The following is a 25,360-nucleotide window of genomic DNA, read 5'->3' as shown; positions in this document are numbered from 1 at the left end:
CAATAGACATGTATAAGAATGTTCATAGCGGGGCCCTGGCCAGTTAGCTCAGTGGTAGAGCATCGGCCTGGCTTGCGGGAGTTCCGGGTTCGATTCCTGGCCAGGGCACACAGGAGAGGTGCCCATCTGCTTCTCCACCCTTCCCCCTCTCTTTCCTCTCTGTCTCTCTCTTCCCCTCCCGCAGCCAAGGCTCCATTGGAGCAAAGTTTGCCCGGGCGCTGAGGATGGCTCCATGGCCTCTGCCTCAGGTGCTAGAATGGCTCTGGTTGCAACAGAGCAACACCCCAGATGGGCAGAGCATCGTCCCCTGGTGGGCATGCCGGGTGGATCCCAGTCAGGCACATGCGGGAGTCTGTCTGACTGCCTCCCCGTTTCCAACTTAAGAAAAAAAAAAATACAAGAATGTTCATAGCGGCATTATCAGTATGAAGCCAACATCCACAAAGAGTCAAATGGGTAAATAAATTGTGGTATATTCATTCCAGGGCATACCATGGTGAAAATTAATGCATCAGAGCTACATCCGGCACTATGGATAAATTTCACAAATGCGGTGCTACATGAAATATACTCTTTGATCATATAAAGTTCAAAACAGGTGAAACTGAAATTTGGTGTTGAGGGAGTCATACTGAAGTGGTAAAAAAAAATCAAAGATATATATGATTATCGTAAAAGTCAGAACAGTGGTTACCTTTAGGAAGAGGAAAAATACATAATTAGAAGAGGTGCTCAGAGGCTCTGGGATTCTTGCAACAGTCTGTTGTGATCTGAAAATTTGCTTTATAATAATTTGAAAACCTTACTATTTATTTATTTATTTATTTATTTATTTATTTTATTGTGAGAGAGACAGAGAGAGGGATAGATAGGGACAGACAGACCAGAAGGGAGATGAGAAGCATCAATTCTTCATCGTGGCACCTTAGTTTCTCTCATTGATTGCTTTCTCATACGTGCCTTGATGGGGGGGGGGGGGCAGAAGGGGTACAGCAGACCAAGTGACTCTATTCAAGCCAGTGACCTTGGCTCAAGCTGGTGAGCCTTGCTCAAACCAGATGAGCCTGTGCTCAAGCTGGCAACTTCAGGGTTTCAAACCTGGGGCCTCTGAGTCCCAGTCCGACACTCTATCCACTGCGCCACTGCCTGGTCAGGCCCTTACTATTATTTTATGCATTTTTCTTAATTGTTTCATATTTTGCAATATTTTTTAAAATAGTTTTAATTAAAACAATAATAATAGGAACCATATTGAGAGACCTATGTCCTGCCCCAATGAGCTTACACCTAATTGATGGAAATATTGGAAAATCCTAGTGAGATATAGAAAAGAGAAGATAAAATCACAAATAACTTTATTTCATAATATGATAAAGCATTTTCATCTCTTTTGTTTTTAAACAAAAGAAGTAGAAAACAGAAGGTATTAATAAAAACATCCTTTGCCCCAACTGTATAGAGCCAAGCAGTCTCTGCCTCTACCCCTACCAGGTAAGGGCTCCTGGCTGGCAGTTTGAATACCAAGGGAAAATGGCACCATGACTCACATTGGCAAGAGATGATGGATGGTTAATTTTACCAAGGTACTTTTGGTGCCGTCTTGCAGTACTCTGATAATTAACGGGTAAGCCGGTAGGCACTTTTTCATTTAGAGACGTGTATTTCTTAATTAAAGCGACATGCAAATGTTAACATTTATTAATTATTTTACTAGCTCAAAGCAGTGTAATTAAGTGCCTTTAAAAGCTGAAAACGATGCTGCCACCTTTCAGAAGCTGCTGCGTCGGAGCTACATGGAAATGGGAAGTAGGAAAAGTCATTCTCAATGCCTCCTCCTTCCACTGAATCCTTCCCACATCTCAGCCCTGTGAGTGCTCACAAAGTGGGCTGGAGGCATTCTTCCTGACCCTGCGCACACCAGGAGCTCAGTAGCTGGAGGCGTGTGGGAGTGGTTTGCTGGGGAGCAGGAGCCTAGCATCGCATGTTTAGAATTGGCAGCACACGATGATGATTAAAACTTTTAGTTACTTATTATTGTGTTTCGGTTCTCTACAATGATTTACTGAAGTGAGAGAGGCTGCTGACATCAAATGGCCAAGGCATCCCACCTCTTCTGTAGTGGATGCTGTGAGCCAGACCTGGGCCGGGACTACATTATTACCTGGCTTCTCTGTGCTCCCCCAACCTTACAGAGAGCCCTGACAACACTTTGGGGTTCGAAGATTCAGTCTCAACTCTGGCCATGTATGGAGCTTTCATTGAGATGTTAGAACATTTCCTTCTCCCCAGTGAACAGTTAGTAACTTAAGTAAGTGACAAAAGGTCACTGTGGGGAAGGGCTGGGAGAATCAGGACCATCTGCCCTTGCCGCAGGGTTGCAGGGTCCTACTATGGAGAGACCACGGAAACCTGGCCTCTTCCTCAGTCAGTTTTGAGTCTGAAAATTGGCTCATATCTGGGAATTAGGCAAAATATTATGACTTCTTAAACTGTGGCAGTGGTCCTCGGCCTCCTGGTCCCCCAGCCTTGGTTGCTTCGACTGTGTATACTGAGCAACACCCGTGGCACTGTCTCTCTTGCCCCTAGGGGTACAAGTTCTGTTAACCAACATGATCTGAAATGTCCCCAGGGCTGTCACTCAACCCTGCCTCTCATTACAGTAATAACTATGCTCCATCTTTCTCTGACAAATACGGGCCACCTCTTGGCCTCTATTATTTTGGGAGTCTACTACCCTGTTTCTAGAGGAGAGCTCAGCTCTGTAATGGCCTCTCCTAGGGTCACCCTTGCCTATAGAACCACCACTGAGCTTCTCAGCAATGCTGCTGCCCCTCTCCTCCTTGCTCATTACTTTGGTAAACACTCAGACCTGCACACCAAATATGATCATTGGTGAGTTTTCCAGCTTTAGACGGTATCTCCACTCTAGCATGCCCACTTCTCTGAGCCTTCTGGTCCCTTCTTTCACTGTCTGCCACAGCATTTCTGACATTTCTACTTCAGTTAATACGAACCATTGCTTCTTCCAAGCTTCCAAGTGCCATTTTAGTAGCATCTTGGCTCCGTTTCCCAGGATCTTTGCCAAGACATTAAATCCTGTGTCATGTAACTGTAGTCCCATATTGATAAACTTCCATCACCCAACAGATTTGCTCCCTTGATCTAGAACCCTCAGACCTTTCCCATATACACCCTCCTGGCTCCTGCCAGTGAATACTCTTGTAGCTCCCTTAGGACACAGTCTCTGCCCTGCCTTAGCTGCCCCAAAAGTTCTCCAGCCAGGCAATGTCATGACCCAACCCTATCTATCAGCCCAATGGCATCATCTTAAAGTAAAAGGGAGTGTTGGTCTTTCACAGAGAGGGGTGGGTTAATTCTGTGGGCCCAGGGCTTCAGAGGGATAGAAAGAGTCCAGATTTTATCCACCCTGATGTCCCCATTGCATGGCTCAGGATTTCAGTCTGCCTCACCCAAGGCCCTGACCTTGGAGTAGCAGACTTGACAAAATTGAGAACTCAACTTCCTCGGGGACATTGCTACTCTTACCATTAAGATCTGAGCCTGGCCTGACCAGGCGGTGGCGCAGTGGATAGAGCGTCGGACTGGGATGTGGAAGATCTGAGCCTGGGCCTCAGATTCATTCCACCATCTGGCTACAGCTTTCACACTTAGCCTTTAATTGGTGGTTAATATACTTAGCATTCATTGACTTTCTCCAATGCCTTGATCACTCTTATCTATAGCCCTCCAACTCCATCTTCCTTCTTTACTTACTATTTCCCACTTAATTGGCAAATGCCTGACATATTACCCTGGCCAATGTATTAATTTCCTTTGGTGCCTGACCAGGCGGTGGCACAGTGGATAGAGCGTTGGACTGGGATGCCAAGGACCAGGGTTCAAGACCCCAAGGTCGCCAGCTTGGGTGCGGGTTCATCTGGTTTGAGCAAAGCTCACCAGCTTGAGCCCAGGGTTGCTGGCTCAAGCAAGGGGTCACTCAGTCTGCTGTAGCATCTGAGTCAAAGCACATATGGGAAAGCAATCAATGAACAACTAAGGTGCTGCAACAAAGAATTGATGCTTCTCATCTCTCTCCCTTCCTGTCTGTTTGTCCCTATCTGTCCCTCTCTCTGATTCTCTCTCTCTCTCTCTCTCTCTCTGTCACAAAAATTAAAAATAAAATAAAAATAAAATAAAAAATTTCCTTTGGTATGTTCCAGTTCACTCAGTGAGAACTTGAGAACTGTGTTACTACAGCATGCCAGGGACAGACAGTTCACGCTTCCCTCTCTCAGTGATGGGGATCTCACTGCCAGTCTGATGAGGGTGATCAACATGGGTCTTCAATACAGGTTTGGTGAATGGATGGTTCATAGGGTAGATGGCTACTGGATGGATGGATTGGAGAAAGGGAGGGAGACAATGGAGGGATGGAAGGAGGGAGGGATGGGTGGATATAGTTCTACTAAGTCCCACTTGGTTAGCCTGAGAAGTAGCTGAAAACCACTGCCATTTTCCAACCAAGGATTTTCCTTTAACAAGGATAGAAAAGGCAATTCTGTGGGCAAGTCTGAATTCTCAGTAATTAATAATAAGTCATTGAAATTACAGTTGAAATGGACAATCAATAACCAAATATAAGATGACAACTCAACACTAAATTCTAATAAATTTCAGTTGGATTCAACATTCAGTCAGAGGAGACCCTCTTTGGGATCTGAGGTCTCCCTGCCCTCCGGGCCCAGAAACCAGTGATTCTGAGGATCTAGGTCACTTTCAGCACTGCTTCCCTTAGGATATTTACAGTACAATTACCAGGCAAAGCCGAAGAAAGTGAAGGGAAAGGGAGCATTTCTTAACATCAGACCTCTGACACTGTTTTCGGGTCAATTCAGGATTACAGGGCACTCTGTGTTCTTCAACTATCATTTGTCAAGTTGCCAGAAGGGCTGGGGCATCTCCAGTCATCAGGGAACCTTGCAATCCTGGAGATCGATATCCTTTTGTTCACTCAGCCTGCAGTATGGCAACAACCTGGCAGGTGTGGACGCAGATAGGCCCGTTTGGGGCTCATCCATCTTGTGGCTAGCGATTGTCACTTCAGCAGTCCAATGAAGTGGTGGAACGCCTGTTTCTGGCTTATGATTGTCATCGGCTTTGTCGCTAAAAATATGTGCTCCATCCAGAGTCCTGCTGTGTCCTGAGTCTAATTTACCCCATCACGACTGGGAAGAGACTAGAAAGTAGGAGGAAAAGAGAAGTCATCTCTTTTTCCTGAATCTAGGGTTGGCAGCAGCAACAGGGGCAGTGACAGCAGTGACCAAAGCAACAATGGTGGTGGCGGAAGCAGTGGCAGGAGCGAGCAAGGCCTCTGGCAGCCAGTTCCAGCGGCAGCCTCAGCAGCAAGGAAGTCCTGAGCTCTGGGGACACCATGTCCTCTGTGCACCCAGCTCTAGTGGCAGACTGGCTCTGTGATGACCAAGCTTTGGGGACTCAGCCCCCTTTCGGCTCTTCCACTGTTCCAAGACCTTTGTTACCAATTTCCTGTGCTCAATTCCCTCTGTTTAAAAACCCTAGAGTGGTTTTTGTTTCCCAACTAAACTAATGCTTGACTTCTAAAACAGCCCCAGGAAACTGACTCAAAGCCAGAAATCTGGATTGGTTATCAGAGCCAACTTCACTGGAAGGCAGTGATTGTCTCCATGCCAGTGGGAAGTGGAATGCTGGTAGTCTGGTAGGCAGTAACAACCGGGTACCTAAGTGACCACTTCTGACTGCTTGGGACGAAGTGCTTAGAGAAGGCAAGGCACAAGGAGACCAAGGGGAGGATGTGAACGGCCACATTGATGGGCATGATAAATATAAAGGCTCTGTTTGGGCTGGCTGCTTATGAACACACTTGTGAGTTCACAGACAAAATAAATAAAAAGATAAACTCAGGGCTTTAATATCTCAGCGGATGTCGAAGTTAGAGAACCATAAAGCTTCTATGACAGCAAAAGAGAACCTTTTGTCCCCTATAGCTATAGAGCTAAAAAGTCAAATCTCACATTTGATCCTGCTGGTTGAAGAATTCTGATGAACAGATTCAGTGGGTGTCTCATGGGATCTATGCACCTACAATCAATTGGCCAATTAAGTGACTGTTCTCGGTCTTGGGTATAGAGGTGAACAAGACCAACAGCACTTCAACCCCCAGAGAAGTCCCTGCAAAGATCTGCAGGAAGGGCATCCCAAGCAGAGGGAAGAGCAAGTGCCAGGCACTGACATGGAGCCGTGAGTGCATGGGCGTGGCTAGGAAAGGTAAGGTCATATCCATGGGGGCCCGGAGCTCTGGCAGAAAAGTAAGTCTGATGAATCTACATCATGGTAGCAAGTTGGACCGCAGGGGATGGTGATAAAGAGTGAGAGGTAGATACAGTTTTTAAAAAGAATACAGCAGTTTACGGAAAACAAAAAAGGAACAGATCTCAATACTCATAAAATTCAAAGTTGCTAATGAGATTAAAAAAACCAAACACCCTAGTAAATCTCAAAGCTACAATTTGTGGAGATGACGTCAGAGTAATGGCGGGGTAGGAAGCGATACCGATAAATCTCCCCCAAACCTCAACAAGATCTTCAACCAGAAACAGAAAAACCTATCCTGGGAGCCTCCAGATGTTTCGCAATACACCCAAAGGTATGATCGAGCGAAAAATTGGCTAAATATATAACCAAACCCCGAAGGAAATAGGGAGTAAGAAATGTTCCGCCTTCCTCACTAACTTAAACAGGGCGGGTTTCTCTGGGATCCGTGAATATAGAAACTGAGGCGGGCAAAGGGAGTGAATAGATCCAGGCTGTGGAACAAACGGCCGAACCAGGCTGTGGCACGGAGATCCAAGCCGAGGAAAAACTGTTCCTGTGACAACCCGGGCAATACAGCTAACACTCGCGCCAAACCCAGACAAAGAAAGACAAGCGGGGCAGCCATTTTACCTGATCCCCTGGTCTGCGCATAGTGGGCGAGAGATTCTTTCCAAAGCCCCCGGAGGGTGCGCCCGTGTTACTCCACAGAGAGGCAGAGTCAGAGGCCTTTGTGTGGGCCGAAAGCCTCCAGGCTGCCCCAGCACCCAGGGAGAGCCACACACAGGGAGGGAGCGAGAGCTAATTCCAACACTGGAACTTTTCAGTGTGAGCGGGAGGTTTCACTCAGAGGGCGAGACTCCGGCCTCACATCCTGGTCTGCGCGCATGGAGAGGGGACAGGAGACTCCTCCCAGCACCTCGGGAGTGGGAGCCCGTGTTGTCCCACGGAGGGGCAGAGTCGGGGCCTTTGTGTGGGCCGAGGGCGGAGTCACAGGCTGCCCCAGCGCCTTGAAAAAGCCGCACACGGGGACAGAGCAACAGCCAATTCCAACACTGGAACTTTTCAGTGCAGGCGGGGGGTTTCACTCAGAGGGCGAGACTTCCGGTCTAATATCCTGGTCTGCGCGCGCAGATAGTGAACGAGAGTTTCCTCCAAGCGCCCTGGGAGTGGGTGGCCGCCCGTATTACCGGACAGAGTGGCAGAGCCAGAGGTCTTTGAGTAGGCGGAAGCCCCGGCTGATTATGCTAGCGGCTCTGACTGACTGAGTCTTACCCAGAGCCCTGTGCTGAGTGGGAATAGAGTGGGGAGTTGCCAGCTCTTTGAGCCTCTTACTATCCAGGCAGAGGCAGCAGCAACCCCATAGCTGGATTCTCAGGCTACTAATTGAGGAAGGAAAGACTAGGAGAGAGGCTCCAGGAACACGGACTCTCTCACTGTCGGAGCCTATGAATGCTAATGAGCCTCGACTGCCAACGAGACTGAAGCACAATACATGACATCGCCATAGAGACTTATCAACTGCAAACCTCTACCTGAGCGTGCCAAAGGGGCAGAACCCGGGGTACAGAGTCACCGACAAGGAAGAGGGAGAGAAAAGAAAAAGCAAGAAGATAACCTCTCAAAATCAGAATAATCCGCAGACTTTATAACCTATCCCATTTTATATTTGTTCATTTGTTTCTCTTATCTTCATCCTCGATTTTTTTTTTTTCCTCCTCCAATTTGGTCGTTTAACTCTCTACCGGTCTTACTCTCTCCTCTCCTTGAACTACACTACCCATAAGTGTTACATCTCCCATTATCTTTTCTTTCTTCTTCCTTTCTCTCTATGAGGGTTGCACTCCAAAACCCTTAACTCTCTCTCTCTCTCTCTCTCCTCTTTTTTCTTTTTTCTTCTTTTAATGGTTCCCTCTTTTTTTTCTCTCTCTCTCTTTCTTTTCTCCCTCTATATTAGTTTCTTCCTTTCTCCTTTACGTCTCCTCTCATTCAAACCTCAATAACAAACAAATTATTTTATCTGGGACTCAAACTTATGTTTGTGGCATTTTGGGGGGTTTTTACTTCACCTTTTTAACTCACTAGCAGTGCTCCCATCCCTGGCTCTCCATTTTATCAAGCTCTTGTTCCACTAAATACAATAGTAATTTTTTAATTTGTCCCCCCATTTTCCTGTTTCCCTCTTACTCCTCTCATCATAACTCTTAGTCAACCAACACCTAAACGCAAATCATTTTATTCTTGATCCAAATTTTTTCATTATTTGCTTTTTGTGGGTCCATACCCCCCTTTTTTTTATTTTTTTTTTATTTTTTTTTTTCTTGCCCCTTTATTACTTTTCCCCAATTCAGGCCCTCCATTACAGGCATTGTTTGTTCTATTAAATACAATATAATTCACAGTTCACCACAAGATTTTCTCAAGAAAGAGGGGAGAGGAGAGGAGAGAAAAAAAGGAGGGGGGGAATAATTTCCTTTTTTAAAATTTTTATTTTATTTTATTTTTCTTTATTTCATTATTAATTTTTTAAAAAAACTCAACTTTTTTCGATTTTTTATTTTTTTAACTTTTTATTTTTTTTATTAAATCTCATTAATACTATCAACAAAACCACCCTCAGATGCCATTAAGGAAGAGAAAATCAAATATCGTGGATACAAAAGAAAGAGAGGTAACACAGATAGATGAGGAAAAATCTATGGAGAAAAAATTTAATATATTGGAAACCTTGGAGTTAAATGACAGAGAATTCAAGATAGAAATCCTAAAAATACTCAGAGATATACAAGAAAACACAGAAAGGCAATTTAGGGAGCTCAGAAAACAACTCAATGAACACAAAGAATATATGTCCAAGGAAATTGAAACTATAAAAACAAATCAAACAGACATGAAAAACTCAATTCACGAGCTGAAAAACGAGGTAACAAGCTTGGCTAATAGAACAGGCCAGATAGAAGAGAGGATTAGTGAAATAGAAGACAAGCAACTTGAGGCTCAACAGAGAGAGGAAGAAAGAGACTCAAAAATTAAAAAAAATGAGATAGCCCAACAAGAATTATCTGACTCCATTAGAAAGAATAACATAAGAATAATAGGTATATCAGAGGGAGAAGAGAGAGAAAATGGAATGGAGAACATACTCAAACAAATAATAGATGAGAACTTCCCAAGCCTGTGGAAAGAACTAAAGCCTCAAATTCATGAAGCAAACAGAACTCCGAGTTTTCTTAACCCCAACAAACCTACTCCAAGGCACATCATAATGAAATTGGCACAAACCAATAGCAAAGAAAAAATTCTCAAGGCAGCCAGGGAAAAGAAGAATACAACATATAAAGGAAGGCCCATTAGATTATCATCAGATTTCTCAGCAGAAACTCTACAAGCTAGAAGAGAGTGGACTCCAATATTTAAAGTCCTGAAAGAGAGGAACTTTCAGCCACGAATACTATATCCATCAAAGCTATCCTTCAAATATGAAGGAGAAATAAAAACATTCACAGATACAGAAAAGATGAGGGAATTTATCATCAGAAAACCCCCACTCCAGGAATTACTAAAGGGGTTTCTCCAATCAGATACAAAGAACAAAAAAAATAAAGCCACAAGTAAAAGCTCCAAGAAGAACACAATAAAACCAAATTTAAACTGTGACAACAACAAAAAGAAAGGGGGGAGAGGATGGAGATTAACAGTAGCAAAGGGCGATGGAGTGCAAAAGTACTCACAAAATAGTGCACTACAATGAACAGGGTAGGAACCCTTTTCATTACCTAAAGGTAACCACCATTGAAAAAACCACCACAGAAGCACATGAGATAAAAAAGATAGCAACAGTGGAAAGATGTATGGAATACAACCAAATAAAAATAAAAGATAAAAAAACGAAAGAGAAGGATCAAACAAGACACAAAACTAACAGAAAGCAATATATAAAATGGCAATAGGGAACTCACAAGTGTCAATAATTACACTAAATGTAAATGGATTAAACTCACCAATAAAAAGACACAGAGTAGCAGAATGGATTAAAAAAGAAAATCCAACTGTATGCTGCCTACAGGAAACTCATCTAAGTAACAAGGATAAAAACAAATTCAAAGTGAAAGGCTGGAAAACAATACTCCAAGCAAATAACATCCAAAAAAAAGCAGGCGTAGCAATACTCATATCTGATAATGCTGACTACAAGACAACAAAAGTACTCAGAGACAAAAATGGCCATTTCATAATGGCTAAGGGGACACTGAATCAAGAAGACATAACAATTCTTAATATATATGCACCAAACCAAGGAGCACCAAAATATATAAGACAGCTACTTATTGACCTTAAAACAAAAACTGACAAAAATACAATCATACTTGGAGACCTCAATACACCGCTGACAGCTCTAGATCGGTCATCCAAACAGAGAATCAACAAAGATATAGTGGCCTTAAACAAAACACTAGAGCACCTGCATATGATAGACATCTACAGGACATTTCATCCCAAAGTGACTGAGTATACATTTTTCTCCAGTGTACATGGATCATTCTCAAGAATTGACCATATGTTGGGCCACAAAAACAACATCAGCAAATTCAGAAAAATCAAAGTTGTACCAAGCATATTTTCTGATCATAAAGCCTTGAAACTAGAATTCAACTGCAAAAAGGAGGAAAAAAATCCCACAAAAATGTGGAAACTAAACAACATACTTTTAAAAAATGAATGGGTCAAAGAAGAAATAAGTGCAGAGATCAAAAGATATATACAGACTAATGAAAATGACAATACGACATATCAGAATCTATGGGATGCAGCAAAAGCAGTGATAAGAGGGAAGTTCATATCACTTCAGGCATATATGAACAAACAAGAGAGAGCCCAAGTGAACCACTTAACTTCACACCTTAAGGAACTAGAAAAAGAAGAACAAAGAAAACCCAAAACCAGCCGAAGAAAGGAGATAATAAAAATCAGAGCAGAAATAAATGAAATAGAGAACAGTAAAACTATAGAAAAAATTAATAGAACAAAGAGCTGGTTCTTTGAAAAGATCAATAAAATTGACAAACCCTTGGCAAGACTTACCAAGGAAAAAAGAGAAAGAACTCATATAAACAAAATTCAAAATGAAAGAGGAGAAATCACCACGGACACCATAGATATACAAAGAATTATTGTAGAATACTATGAAAAACTTTATGCCACTAAATTCAACAATCTAGAAGAAATGGATAAATTCCTAGAACAATACAACCTTCCTAGACTGAGTCAAGAAGAAGCAGAAAGCCTAAACAGACCTATTAGTAGAGAAGAAATAGAAAAAACCATTAAAAACCTCCCCAAAAATAAAAGTCCAGGCCCTGATGGCTATACCAGCGAATTTTATCAAACATTCAAAGAAGACTTGGTTCCTATTCTACTGAAAGTCTTCCAAAAAATTGAAGAAGAAGCAATACTTCCAAACCCATTTTATGAGGCCAACATAACCCTCATACCAAAACCAGGCAAGGATGGCACAAAAAAAGAAAACTACAGACCAATATCTCTAATGAATACAGATGCTAAAATACTAAACAAAATACTAGCAAATTGAATACAACAACATATTAAAAAAATAATACATCATGATCAAGTGGGATTCATCCCAGAATCTCAAGGACGGTTCAACATACGTAAAACGGTTAACGTAATACACCATATCAACAAAACAAAGAACAAAAACCACATGATCTTATCAATAGACGCAGAAAAGGCTTTCGATAAAATACAACACAATTTTATGTTTAAGACTCTCAACAAAATGGGTATAGAAGGAAAATATCTCAACATGATAAAGGCCATATATGATAAACCATCAGCTAACATCATATTAAATGGCACAAAACTGAAGGCTTTCCCCCTTAAATCAGGAACAAGACAGGGTTGCCCACTCTCTCCACTCTTATTTAATGTGGTACTAGAGGTTCTAGCCAGAGCAATCAGACAAGACAAAGAAATAAAAGGCATCCATATCGGAAAAGAAGAAGTAAAGGTATCACTTTTTGCAGATGATATGATCCTATACATCGAAAACCCCAAAGAATCCACAAAAAAAATACTAGATACAATAAGCCAATACAGTAAGGTCGCAGGATACAAAATTAACATACAGAAGTCAATAGCCTTTCTATATGCCAACAATGAAACAACTGAGAACGAACTCAAAAGAATAATTCCCTTCACAATTGCAACAAAAAAAATAAAATACTTAGGAATAAACATAACAAAGAATGTAAAGGATTTATATAATGAAAACTATAAACCATTGTTAAGAGAAATCGAGAAAGATATAATGAGATGGAAGAATATTCCTTGTTCTTGGTTAGGAAGAATAAATATAATCAAGATGGCTATATTACCCAAAGCAATATACAAATTTAATGCAATTCCCATCAAAATTCCAATGACATTTTTAAAAGAAATAGAGCAAAAAATCATCAGATTTATATGGAACTATAAAAAACCCAGAATAGCCAAAGCAATCCTAAAGAAAAAGAATGAAGCTGGGGGCATTACAATACCTGACTTCAAACTCTATTATAGGGCCACGACAATCAAAACAGCATGGTATTGGCAGAAAAATAGACACTCAGACCAATGGAACAGAATAGAAAGTCCAGAAATAAAGCCACATATATACAGTCAAATAATTTTTGATAAAGGGGCCAAGAACATACAATGGAGAAAAGAAAGCCTCTTCAATAAATGGTGCTGGGAAAACTGGAAAGCCATATGCAAAAGAATGAAACTCGACTACAGTTTGTCCCCCTGTACTAAAATTAACTCAAAATGGATCAAAGATCTAAACATAAGACCTGAAACAATAAAGTACATAGAAGAAGACATAGGTACTAAACTCATGGACCTGGGTTTTAAAGAGCATTTTATGAATTTTACTCCAATGGCAAGAGAAGTGAAGGCAAAAATTAATGAATGGGACTACATCAGACTAAGAAGTTTTTGCTCAGCAAGAGAAACTGATAACAAAATAAACAGAAAGCCAACTAAATGGGAAATGATATTTTCAAACAACAGCTCAGATAAGGGCCTAATATCCAAAATATACAAAGAACTCATAAAACTCAACAACAAACAAACAAACAATCCAATAAAAAAATGGGAAGAGGACATGAACAGACACTTCTCCCAGGAGGAAGTACAAATGGCCAACAGATATATGAAAAGATGCTCATCTTCTTTAGTTATTAGAGAAATGCAAATCAAAACTGCAATGAGATACCACCTCACACCTGTTAGATTAGCTATTATTAACAAGACAGGTAATAGCAAATGTTGGAGAGGCTGTGGAGAAAAAGGAACCCTCATACACTGTTGGTGGGAATGTAAAGTAGTACAACCATTATGGAAGAAAGTATGGTGGTTCTCAAAAAACTGCAAATAGAACTACCTTATGACCCAGCAATCCCTCTACTGGGTATATACCCCAAAAACTCAGAAACATTGATACGTAAAGACACATGCAGCCCCATGTTCATTGCAGCATTGTTCACAGTGGCCAGGACATGGAAACAACCAAAAAGCCCGTCAATAGATGACTGGATAAAGAAGATGTGGCACATATACACTATGGAATACTACTCAGCCATAAGAAATGATGACATCGGATCATTTACAGCAAAATGGTGGGATCTTGATAACATTATACGAAGTGAAATAAGTAAATCAGAAAAACCCAGGAACTGCATTATTCCATACGTAGGTGGGACATAAAAGTGAAACTAAGAGACATTGATAAGAGTGTGGTGGTTATGGGAGGAGGGGGGAAAGGGAGAGGGAAAGGGGGAGGGGGAGGGGCACAAAGAAAACTAGATAGAAGGTGACAGAGGACAATCTGACTTTGGGTGATGGGTATGCAACATAATTGAAAGACAAGATAACCTGGACTTGTTGATCTTTGAATATATGTAACCTGATTTATTGATGTCGCCCCATTAAAAAAATAAAATTATAATTAAAAATAATAAATAAATAAAAAATAATAAAAAAATAAATAAAAATGAAAAAATGAAAAAAAAAAGCTACAATTTGTGAATACTGTATCCCACAAAACAGGACAGGCAGTGGCACCTCGTGCTTGCCCTTCTCTGCTTTTTCTGAGATCATGCCTACCTTCCAGGAGGCACCAGCCTGGCCTGTTGCGAGCAGGGAAACTCTCAGACCTCATGAATGGCTTTTTCTTCTTTAAGGGGAGTCGGCATTTTTGCTGACTCGGCTCAACTTCACTCATGCGGGAAATTTATTTTTCATATGCACACACCCTTCTTGCTCTTTCTTCTCATGCAGTTTTTGCTCAATTACCCCCAGGAAAACACCTCTCTCTTTTGTCCCTTTTTCCTTCAATTTGGGAGCCAAAAAAAAAGAGCCCTGATGTGAGTGATAGGTATAAAGTAGCACCAGTTATGATACATCCACACAAGGAAAAAGGAAGGTCCCATATTAGGAAGTGAGATTGAATGTCAGAGAGAACCAACAGCATCAAATTAGAAAGCCTGGGAAAGAGCCCAAGTTCCCCTTTAGACTCTCCACTCTAGTACCAATCTATATTTCCATCTCTCTTTAATTAAATCTTTTTTTCCACAGGCATTATCATTTAGTAAAAATGAAAGACTTTTTTGAGCAATTTCAGGGATGAGAGAATAATTTACTTACCTAAATGCTAACATTGCAATGGAAATGGTTTTTTTTTTTAATAATTTTTCTTGCGAAGATACAATATGGCATCAATGTTATGAGTTTCAATGGCTTCAGTGGGCAGCCTGGGTGAGAAACTTTGTTATAGCTCTAAACAGACAGACTTTCGAGTTGATTTCTGAAAATTCAGGTTTTGAAAAGTGAACACTGCTTAACTCAATAAGAGATTCTAATGAGAAATATGAAGTTATATAGTCATTTTAAGTATAGCAATGCAGGATTTCAACGTGCATGTTTAATGCATGTGACTTCCTTCTCTCATTATTTAATTGGTTTTGGGTAGCAGCCAGTTCTTTGTTTTTCTTCATCTGTCATCATGAATTCTGCTAGCTCATAAAATGAAAAAAAAATGGGCTGGAGGTATGAGTTATGTATGGTGCATGAGTTTTCTAAATATATTTATTAATGCTCCTTAAATTATCCTCAAGGCTGGGTGTCTCTCTCAATTTAGAGCACCCTCTCACTTGGCTTAGCACTATAATTTCACTTTTATTGTTCATATAGCCAGATGCAGCTGCATTTATTTCCATTTTTTAAATGAATGAAATGCTTAACATGTTGTCATATTGGGGATTCTAAAAATGGGCCATCTCACGTCATCCGCCATACCACATCCGCAGGGGGGCGGCTGGATTAGGCCCACTTTGTAGTGGAGTTGATTTTCAAGAGAAATGTTTGGAGTGAAAATGAAGGGCTTTAGAAAGCCTTATTATTGAGTGACACAGAAGAAACTATTTTGGTTGCATTTCAAGCTTCCAACTGGAATTTCGAGTCAAGGCCACGAGACAAAACCACAGGAGTGAAATGGGATGAGAGCCTGCAGCTGCACTTCCGTTTCAGACCCCCCCACCCCCCCATGACTTCTCCAGTAACTAGATTATCTTCCTTTGAACTCTGTGTGTGTGTGTGTGTGTGTGTGTGTGTGTGTGTGTGTGTGTGTGTGTGTGACAGAGACAGAGACAGAGAGGACAGACAGACAGGAAGGAAGAGAGATGAGAAGCATCATTGCGGCATCCCAATTGTTCATCGATTGCTCTCTCATATGTGCCCTGACTGGAGGGTGGGAGAGCTACAACAGACCTAGTGACCCCTTGCTGAAGCCAGCGACCTTGGGCCCAAGCTGGTGAGCCTTGCTCAAAGCAGATGAGCCCACGTTCAAGCCGGTGACCTCAGGGTTTTGAACCTGGGTCCTTTGCATCCCAGTCGATGCTTTATCCACTGCACCACTGCCTGGTCAGGCTGAACTTTTGGCAATGGTGAAGAAAGATCAGAAATTCTGAAGCTACGATACATAGACTTCAAGGCCAGCCTCTCAATTATCCATATTGTATGGTCTTAATAGTGTCCATTCATTAACATTTACCAAGACCCCACTATGTGTAAAGCCACAGGGACACAGATGAATAAAACTCAGTGGCTGTCCCTGAGAAGCTCAGGATCCAAGGGAAGACAATTAGCTGTAATATAAAGCAAAGGGACAAAATGTTCTATAGTAGAGGAGTAAGCAAAATACTGTGGGAGGTGAAGTAGGGAATGATTAATTCCGACAGGGTGGCTCAGTGGAACCTACATGGAGAGGTGGATTTGAATGGAAGTGAGGGTGATTCCACAGACCGTACAAAAACACAGAGGTCTGAAGCAAGTTCAGGGAAGCCTGAGGGGTGCCGTGTGGCAAGAATGGGAGCAAAGACAAAGCACAGTGGATGATTAAGCCAGAAAGATAGGTTGGAGATAAATCCAGAGGGCCTTAGAGCCGCAACCAAGAATTGAAACAAAACTTTGGGCAAGAAGAGCCACTTAAGATTTGGAGAGGGTAAAACCTTCTGACCTGTGTTATAGGAAGATAACTCATGACAATGAAGAAAATGGGCTAGAAATACATCAAATATGTCAAAGCTCCTTAAATAATCCAGAGAAGTATTAGTAAGTACTTAAACTAAAGCAGAACCAAGACAATCCCTGCCTCTGATCTAACAAGACCTGTCCCATTGCCTGTCTCATTTTTGTTAAGTTTCTCTCCCCCCATCTCCACCCTATCATCCTTAAGCATTAAAAGAATCTATATTAGGACTTAGCATTAAGATACTGCTATTTCCCACAACAATAAAAGGTGCCAAAGTGCAAATAAGCTTGAAAAGGGCACTTTTCATACTAGGCATATCCGTGGACAAGCAAATCTAAGTTGTAGAGGAGCTGTGGGCTGCCGATGGCTGACTCCCGGCCCCATCGGGCACGTTCAGTACACATCCCCCATGCCTACCCCTTCCTGGGAACTGTACCCTTCTCCAACCTTCTCTGTATGACACGGAGAACAACCTTTATAGCATGCAGCTACAGGCTCTCCTGTCCTCCAGCTCTGGCTGGGTGAAGCTAACAGAAATCAAAGTGTAGGAGGATAATCCCCCCTGGCTCCGTCCCTGCTGTGTGGAAGGTGACAGTGATCCCGTGCCTTTACAGAAGGCCACAGCTCCCTTTGGGTAGCCAGCTCCTACAGCCACAGCTACCGCTCTCCCTGGCTCTGGGAACTGTCTCCTTCAGGTCGAGGGCGGTAATGACACCCTCTATTACTAGCCCCATTTGGTTGTAGCCATTTCTCACCAGCCCTGTTAGTTCCCTTACTCCTGTCCACACGATGTGTGTCCCTTTATTCAACTCTCCTCAATACCACATCTGTGGTGACCTGCCAAACAAGGTCCCTTTACAGAACATGCAGTGCTTGGCACTCCCCATGCACCCCACGATGCCATCAACTGCAAACACCATAGTAATGATTAGTTTGCTAAGCTAAGCCAAGAGTACAAGGACAGAGGGGAACTCAAGACAGGTAAACTGGGATGAAGAGAACAGTGAGTTCAATTCCTAGGGCGGCCATAACAAAATATACATATTACAAACTGGGGGGCTTAAGCCAACAGAAATGTATTCTCTCACAGTCCTGGCAGCTAGAAGCCTGAAATCAAGGTGTTGGTGGGGCCATGCTCCCTCTTAAACCTGTAGGGGAGACTCCTTCCCTGCCTCTTCTAGCTTCTGGCATTTTCTGGCAATGTTCAGTCTTCCGTGGCCCGTGCTACTGCCCTTCAATCCCTGTCTCTGTCTACACGTGGTGTTCTCTCTGTGTCTGTATGCAAAAGGACACCAGTCATACTGGATTATGGTTCACTTGAATGGTTACATCTCTACTTCATTACATCTACAAAGACCCTGTTTCCCAAAATGTCCCCATTCTGAGGTCCTGGAGCTTAGGATTGAAATGTATCTTTGGGGGGAGCACAATTCAACTCAGAACAGGTGGGTTCAGAAGCATAAGCTGCTGGGTATGTTTATGAACGTCTCGTAAGTTTCTACAGAGGATGAATCAGCAAAGCACACTGCCTACAGCTGATTACTACCTGCCAGCATAGCACCTGTGCCCACCGCTGAGGGACTGATATGGAGACTCATGAAGAAACCAGCCTCCTGACTTGTTCATTAGAGATTCAGTCCTACTGGTGAGCCAAAATACCAGCCCCTCTAATGAAGCTGCAGGAAGGTGCGGAATGTAATGTAATGGGCACTATTTGTGGAAAGACCAAGGAGGCGCAGGGGAAGGCGCTGTCTAAGGTGCTGATATATGACATGGAAGCTATATTTAGACTGTCTCTGTAGAAAATGACAGCGCATTCATGATGGTCTCACCACTGGCTTTTTCCATGTTTGCTTTCCTGAGTTCATTACTGCTACTATCAAAGACTTTAGCTGAGAAAAATAATCTCTGTTTTGAGACCACAGACTTGCTATGTGGATATTCCAAGCAGGCAAATGCTATTTTTAATACTTTTTAATGGAATCAAGGGACAAAAATCTGGTGACATCTTTAGGCAGATTGAAGATCTAAAATTTTTAAATCTCAAACTATTAACTATAACTCTCCAGTGCCTGGCCCTATCAAATCAACTCAACACTTCAATTAACAAGATTTACTACCCAAAGTGACACATTGTCCAAGCTCCACCTGACACTTAAGACCCTCACATAACCATGTACACATCTTATGTCCAATATATGTCACTCATTTTATTTATTCATTCAATAAGTAATAATTAATAATCTATTATTTGCTTCACAGATGTTATGAGTCGAACTGTGTCCAAAAAGATATGTTGAAGTTCTAACTGAATCAGTAGCTATAAGGTATCTGGTACCTGTGAATGCAGCTAGGAAATGGGATCTTGGCAGATGTAATGGAGTTAAGATAAGATCATACTGAATGAGGGTGGGCCCTAATCCAATAGGACTGGTATCTCTGTAAGAGGACAAGAGACACTGAGACAGACACATCAGAGACAACACATGTGATGACAAGGAGGCACAGATTGGAATGATGCAACTACACAGTGAGGAATGCCAGGGATTGCTGGCAACATTAAATGCTAAGAGAAGAGCATGGGACAGATGCCCCTCTGAAGCCTTCAGAAAGCATGGCCCTGTTGACACCTTGACTTGGACTAGCTTCCAGACTGAGAGAATAAATTTCGGTTGTCTTAAGTCACCCAGCTTGTGGTAACTTGTTACAGCAGCCACAGACAACTAAGACAACTAATACAGCAGGTGAACCTCTAAGTTTAGCCAGACTGGTCCCCCATGCTCTTTCCAATGCTCTTATCTCTATCCCAACCCCGTGACTTTGCTAGAACATCTCCCTCTATTTGGAATTTCCTCTTTTCTACTCTCCACTGCTAAAAGTCAGTGGAGTCTAGCTTTTTCTCAAACCCAATTCAAGTGCTCAGCAAAGCTGCACACAGCAGGTGCTTCGTAGGGTCAAGACGGCTCCCCTCTGTGGATCTTCAGGTAAACTTTTGTTGAAACAGTCTTGCTTCCCATGCCTACATCAGCAGGTAGAAATTGAGAATTATATCTCTAACCCCTCCTTGTGTCTATCACATCTGGTAGGACATGAAGGTAGAGTCCATGATCAGAAAGGAGATCTACTTTGAGTAGGTTTGGCCTAACTAGCATTAAAGGAGTCTTTACTTTCACCATGGAGTCCAAGCAGAAAACTCATCAGATGGGCACTGGAAAATCACCTCCCCTCTCTGCTTCCCCACCCCTTCTGCCCCATAGTTTCCTTCTGTCCTGTCCCACAAACTCTCCACCCAGTAGGGTCCAAGCTTCATCTTGGAGGGCAGCGTTAAGTTCATTGAGGTTCTGTATGAATCGGAGGAGGTGCTGGGTCCTTCTGATCATTTGGATTGGCATACCTCCAAGACAACACTTTCTTTTTTGCTAATATTGACCACTTGATAGCACTTTTTTGCCTCACATCAAAATCCATGGCCTGATAAGACAGAATAACGTAATTACGCATCCACCCACCACACGTAACTGAATTCATTCCTTTTGCCACACTTTCTTTTGCATACATGCTTTCCTGCAAATATACTGGTAGATAAATACAGCAGCAGGTTGACACAGATTGATGTATCACAAGGAAGACTCAGTTTCTCTGTGTCAGTGAATGATTGGATCCCAGTGCAACCCAAGCAAGGGAAGCACACGGCTGAACAGTTGCTCTGAACTAAAACAAGCTGGTGACCAATCTTCAGGAGGCCATGAGACAAATCAGACTCGCCCAGCTCTCCCATTTCAGGTGGGGGCTGCCTGGAGGTGGTTTCCCGGAAGACACCCCCTGCTGCTCCCAACATCTCCTTCCAGCCACACTCACACCACCAGTAAGTGATGTCAGCAGGCTGCCTCGCTCAGGCACATGGGCAAGGGCTCCCAGGAAGACAGCAAAGAACCTCAAAGTTCTCCAAACCTAATTTTCAATTCCACCATTAGCTTCCTGGATGACCATACACAAGGTGGGTATGGTCACCTTGGGATGACCAAAATGTGGGATGTTTGATATGACCCACATATGGCATTATCAAATACAATATCACTGTTTATAGGTTTCAGTTAATTCGCTTTTAAAAAAACAATTTTTGTCTTCATATTCTAATCATAAAATATGTAATTATGTTTAAAAATGCATAATTATTATAGAACATTTGGAAATACAAAGGAAGAAAGCCCAAACCACTTATAATCCCATGACCTAAAGATAACTACTATTAACATAGAGCATTTTCCAGTTAGTTGTGTGGGTGTATGTATAGATAAATAGAGATATAGATAAATGTGTAAATATGTTTGTGTTTATGTATATATGTATACATACATATAATTTTTTTACAAGCCCCATGTATGGTAACCTATTTTAATTGCCTAACATTATATCAAGGTCAGTTTTCTATTACTTTAAAAGCCTTTTTAGAAATTACATTGTATGAAATTCCACATAACATCCATCATAGGCTTTCATAAACCATGCTGTATTATAAATACAATGGGGTTGCTAGTAACAAAGTGTTCATCAAACAGAGCCTGTTATCAATGCCTGTTTTATTGGTACCAACCCTTATTTTATTCAGTATTTATCAGTGTCTGTCCCTATTTTAGGGTTTGTTGTCTTAGTGACAACCATCGGGCCAAATTCACAATTTCATCCAACAGACATCTCACTGATATTTTTAGGAAATGAAGGTCAAGTCTCCTGCAGTAAGAAACAGTACTTTCTTTTTGTCAGGATTAAAAAATCATCATAAGGGCTCCCAGGATTCCTTGAACAGATGGGAATAAATAAATAAAAGCCGTTGTTGACTATGTCAGTCATCCATAGGATTGACAGCAGGCTCAAAACCTCTCGTGTACCTCCCCTAGCCAGCACAAGCCCCAGAGGGCAGACCTTTGTTGGGCTCATCTCCACCCCCCCACCCCCACCCCCAGCACCTACCTGACACTCACTGCACACACACACCTAGTAAAACTTTAACTCGACAAGCTTCTCTGTGCACCTACTTTTGGTCCACACTGTGCCAGATGCTGAGGAAGAGCTCTGACTTCAAATTTGGTGGAAAGATAAGACACATTCATAATAGGAAAAAACATGAGAGGTAACTGGCCAAGCCAATCTGCTATTCCCCAGCCCTGGTCCTCATATGATGTCGCACAGCCCCATCAGCTGAACCACGTGATGTCACACAGCCCCTCAGCTCCCAGGAGTCATCCTTCTTTAATGTCACTGTTCCACCCTTGTTCCTCAGCCCCGGATCTGAGGCCACAGATCCTGACCCTGAACACCACTGTTGTTGTTATATCCCATGTGTCCCTAGGTCTAACGGTGATGGTCAACAAAGCTACTGCTGTCAGCCCTCTTCCCTGAGTAGAATGTGCTGCTGACACATGGGTGTGCAAAGCAGAACACAGCACCGTCATTGTGACATGCATGCATCTGTGGACTGACTCAGCTGTGATTCATAACGACACACTCTGACTGCAGAAGGTCGGATATCCTTCACTTGGGAGGGCAGATACTTACTACCAAGCGATGTGTTAGCAATGTGCTATAGGACAAGTCCTCTAAGGCCTTGGATGCCAAGCCAGAAAAACACAAGAACGTATTCAACTAGGTCATCCCTTGACCGTGTTAATTCCTGAAAGTTCAACATTTCAGTAAAAGCTGCTGTCATCCCACTTAGTTCAGGAAAGCTGCTAAGCACCAAACACACCCAAAGCATATGGGAGTGCTTATGCATTTCTCAAAGCTGATCTTGCTACAGGATTCTAAGCTGAAAGTCTCCGAAACCCAACTTACATGGTCTCAAGCAAACTATAAGATATTTTTTGGCTGGTGCAACTAAAGGCACAGGAATGTAATGGTCATCAGAGCTTGGATGAACACACAAAGCTTGGTCTTTCACTATCTTCTGCCCTGTTTTCATCTTTATCAGCTATGTTTAGGTAGACATTTCCTGTGCATTGCTAAGACAGCCCCCAGCGGCTCCAGGCTTGTATCCTACTACCTTAACACCACCAGTGGAAAGGGAGCTTCTCTCTCCCAGGAGATTCTTAAAGTTCAGAGATTAGATCTCATGGCTTGGGCCCTCAGTCACTCACCTATCTCTGAATCAACACTGTGGCCAAGGGAGAGGGATAAACCACACAGTCCTAGGGTTGGGAAGAGGCTTGTTTGGTTCTCCAAAAGGAAATTGGGGTACTATTATCATAAGAAAAGGAAATTGACACTTGAAGGCAAATGTGCACTATGATCCACCCCTTACCCTCTCATTATCTACACACCCTTCCTTCCATTTGTGCAATTTCAATAAAGTCTCTAGCTAACATAATTAGTTATGCCACATATATACAAAAATTAAATCTCTCCCTCTCTGGTCATAGACCGTCCAAAATTATGTCCTGTTTTTGTATCAAACTGCAAGAGCAGGGTCTCTGGGCCATGTAGATTCCTCTCACTGGAGTCCAGATGAGGCACCTCATAGTTTGACACCCATTAGACCACTGATAGATGTAAGCATCCCCAACATATACAACAGTGCTCTTGTGTACAAGAGTGAAAACAGGATAACACACAGCATTTCCTGTTTGGAAATGAAAGGGAAAACAGGATGTGACGTCAGCAGCCCTTCACCTGTTCCATGTTCCATCAGACAAGAACAGCAAGGACGTGGGCACTAGCAGTGAGGGAGGCCCTGAGCCAGCCTCTGACCGCCTGGTTCTGCTCTTTCAGAGGCTCCCCTCGGCCCATGTCCTCCGTTTCCGCACCTGAGGGGGGACACTGGGGAGGCTCCTGTAGGGACCCACTTCCAGATGGCGCAGGGTTGGGAACAGGAACTTTCCTCCAGCCTGACCCATCACAGGCCAGTGCTAGCCAGGCAAAACAACTCCCTCAGAAACTCAGTACTGTACTTATTCCTCTTCTAGTCGGTTTGCATTCGGTCATTTCATGGGATAGTAACAAAAGCAACAGATAGCATCCTTAATCTAGACTCTGGCCAGGGAGCCCTGTTTCTTAGCAGCAGCCTCTCCCTCCTTCCCCACTTAATGGCCTCTGCGGTCTCCGCTGTGCCTGGGATATTCCCAGCTGCAGCCTGGAATGAGAAGGCTCGGTGGGCCACCTCCTGCCCCTCAGCCCATGGGGAAAGGAATATTCTACTGAATCAAGGGTTCGTACCCTCATCTCTCTTCTTCCATGGTCTATGATTAGAAGACTTTTAGAAAATGTTATTGACGCACAGAGAAGTGTAGACATCAGACATCGACCACAGAATGAATGTCACAAGGTGAGCACAGCAGCGAATCATCACCAGGTCAAGAAACAGATCACCACCAGGACCCTAACAGCCCATTGTGCCCCTCCCAATCCCTATCCCACTCCCCTCCCACCAGAGGACAGCCTGTGGCCACCTTTGGTGAGGGCCAGCTCCCCTGCTACAGTCTTCCAATGACCTGTGAGTTCAGTTCTCAAGTGCACAAACCACGGGCCTGCAAACATTACAGACAGACTTGCCTCCAGTCTGCAAATGACAGCAGGGGACCACTGCAGCGCCAACAGGCCACTTCCCAGGGGATGGGGCCACATATCAGGTTTATGACAAGGTCCAGTCTGGCCCCCAGCCCCTTTCAAACCCATCCATCGTCCTCATGGCCTAGCAGTCATGTCATCTTTACTGGGTTGTCAATAATGTCAATGTTTCTCCTCAGCAAAGATCTGCTCAGAAACAGAAACACAAGACTGTGTTTCCCTTTGGAGAGGAAAGGCCTAGAAGCTGAGGTACCAAACACCAATTTCTGGGAGTCTGGTAATCGTAGCAGGGCTGAGAGAGGCCACCCCACCCCAGCCTGACAGGAGCGCCATGCCAGCCTGAGTTCATGCAGCTTGGCTGTGGTTCGAGCCCTAGCCAGGGCACACACAGGAACAGACTGATGTTTCTGTCTCTCTCTCTCCCCCTCCCCCTCTCTCTCAAATCAATAAGTAAATTTTTTTTTTTTTTAAAAAAAGGAAGCTGTCACAGACTCTAAGCAAAAGACCTACCCGTGTGACCAGACTGTTGCTTCCGAGCCATGGCCACGTGTCAGAGAGGAAACACACCCAGCTGAGTCCAGCTCTGTGTCTCAGAGAGATCTGGGGCGAGTCCCACCAGTGCCACCCATGCAGAATAAAGGAGGTGTCCTAGGTGCTTTTATTTCAATGTTAGTTCTTTCTCTTAATGTGTATTTGAAAAATACTACTTTTCTTTTCATGATAGTAGTTTTCTTTTAAAAATCAATTTATGTGAGTTCTATATAGTGGATGTTAAAATAATAAGCAAATAATTTAGCTGGAGTGCAGAGCTTTATGTGAAAACTGGAGAGGAGGGATGTAAATGATGTGGATTAGAGGGCT

At 42.9% G+C, this 25,360-nt stretch overlaps 1 protein-coding gene across 1 annotated transcript in view; it reads right to left on the bottom strand.

Annotated features, from left to right (window-relative positions):
• Positions 1-4,914, bottom strand: part of CNIH3 (cornichon family AMPA receptor auxiliary protein 3) — a 127,240-nt gene extending 122,326 nt beyond the window's left edge. Inside the window, exon 1 of the mRNA XM_066381067.1 lies at positions 4,805-4,914. Coding sequence (XP_066237164.1) covers positions 4,805-4,852 — 48 coding nt within the window. The 5' untranslated portion in view covers positions 4,853-4,914. The remainder of the gene's footprint in view (positions 1-4,804) is intronic.
• Between the last annotated feature and the right edge of the window lie 20,446 nt (positions 4,915-25,360).

Source organism: Saccopteryx leptura, chromosome 1, assembly GCF_036850995.1.
Source record: "Saccopteryx leptura isolate mSacLep1 chromosome 1, mSacLep1_pri_phased_curated, whole genome shotgun sequence".
NCBI classification, from domain to species: domain Eukaryota; kingdom Metazoa; phylum Chordata; class Mammalia; order Chiroptera; family Emballonuridae; genus Saccopteryx; species Saccopteryx leptura.
The sequence above is the reverse complement of the archived record's forward strand: the minus strand, read 5'-3'. Positions and strand labels throughout refer to the sequence as shown.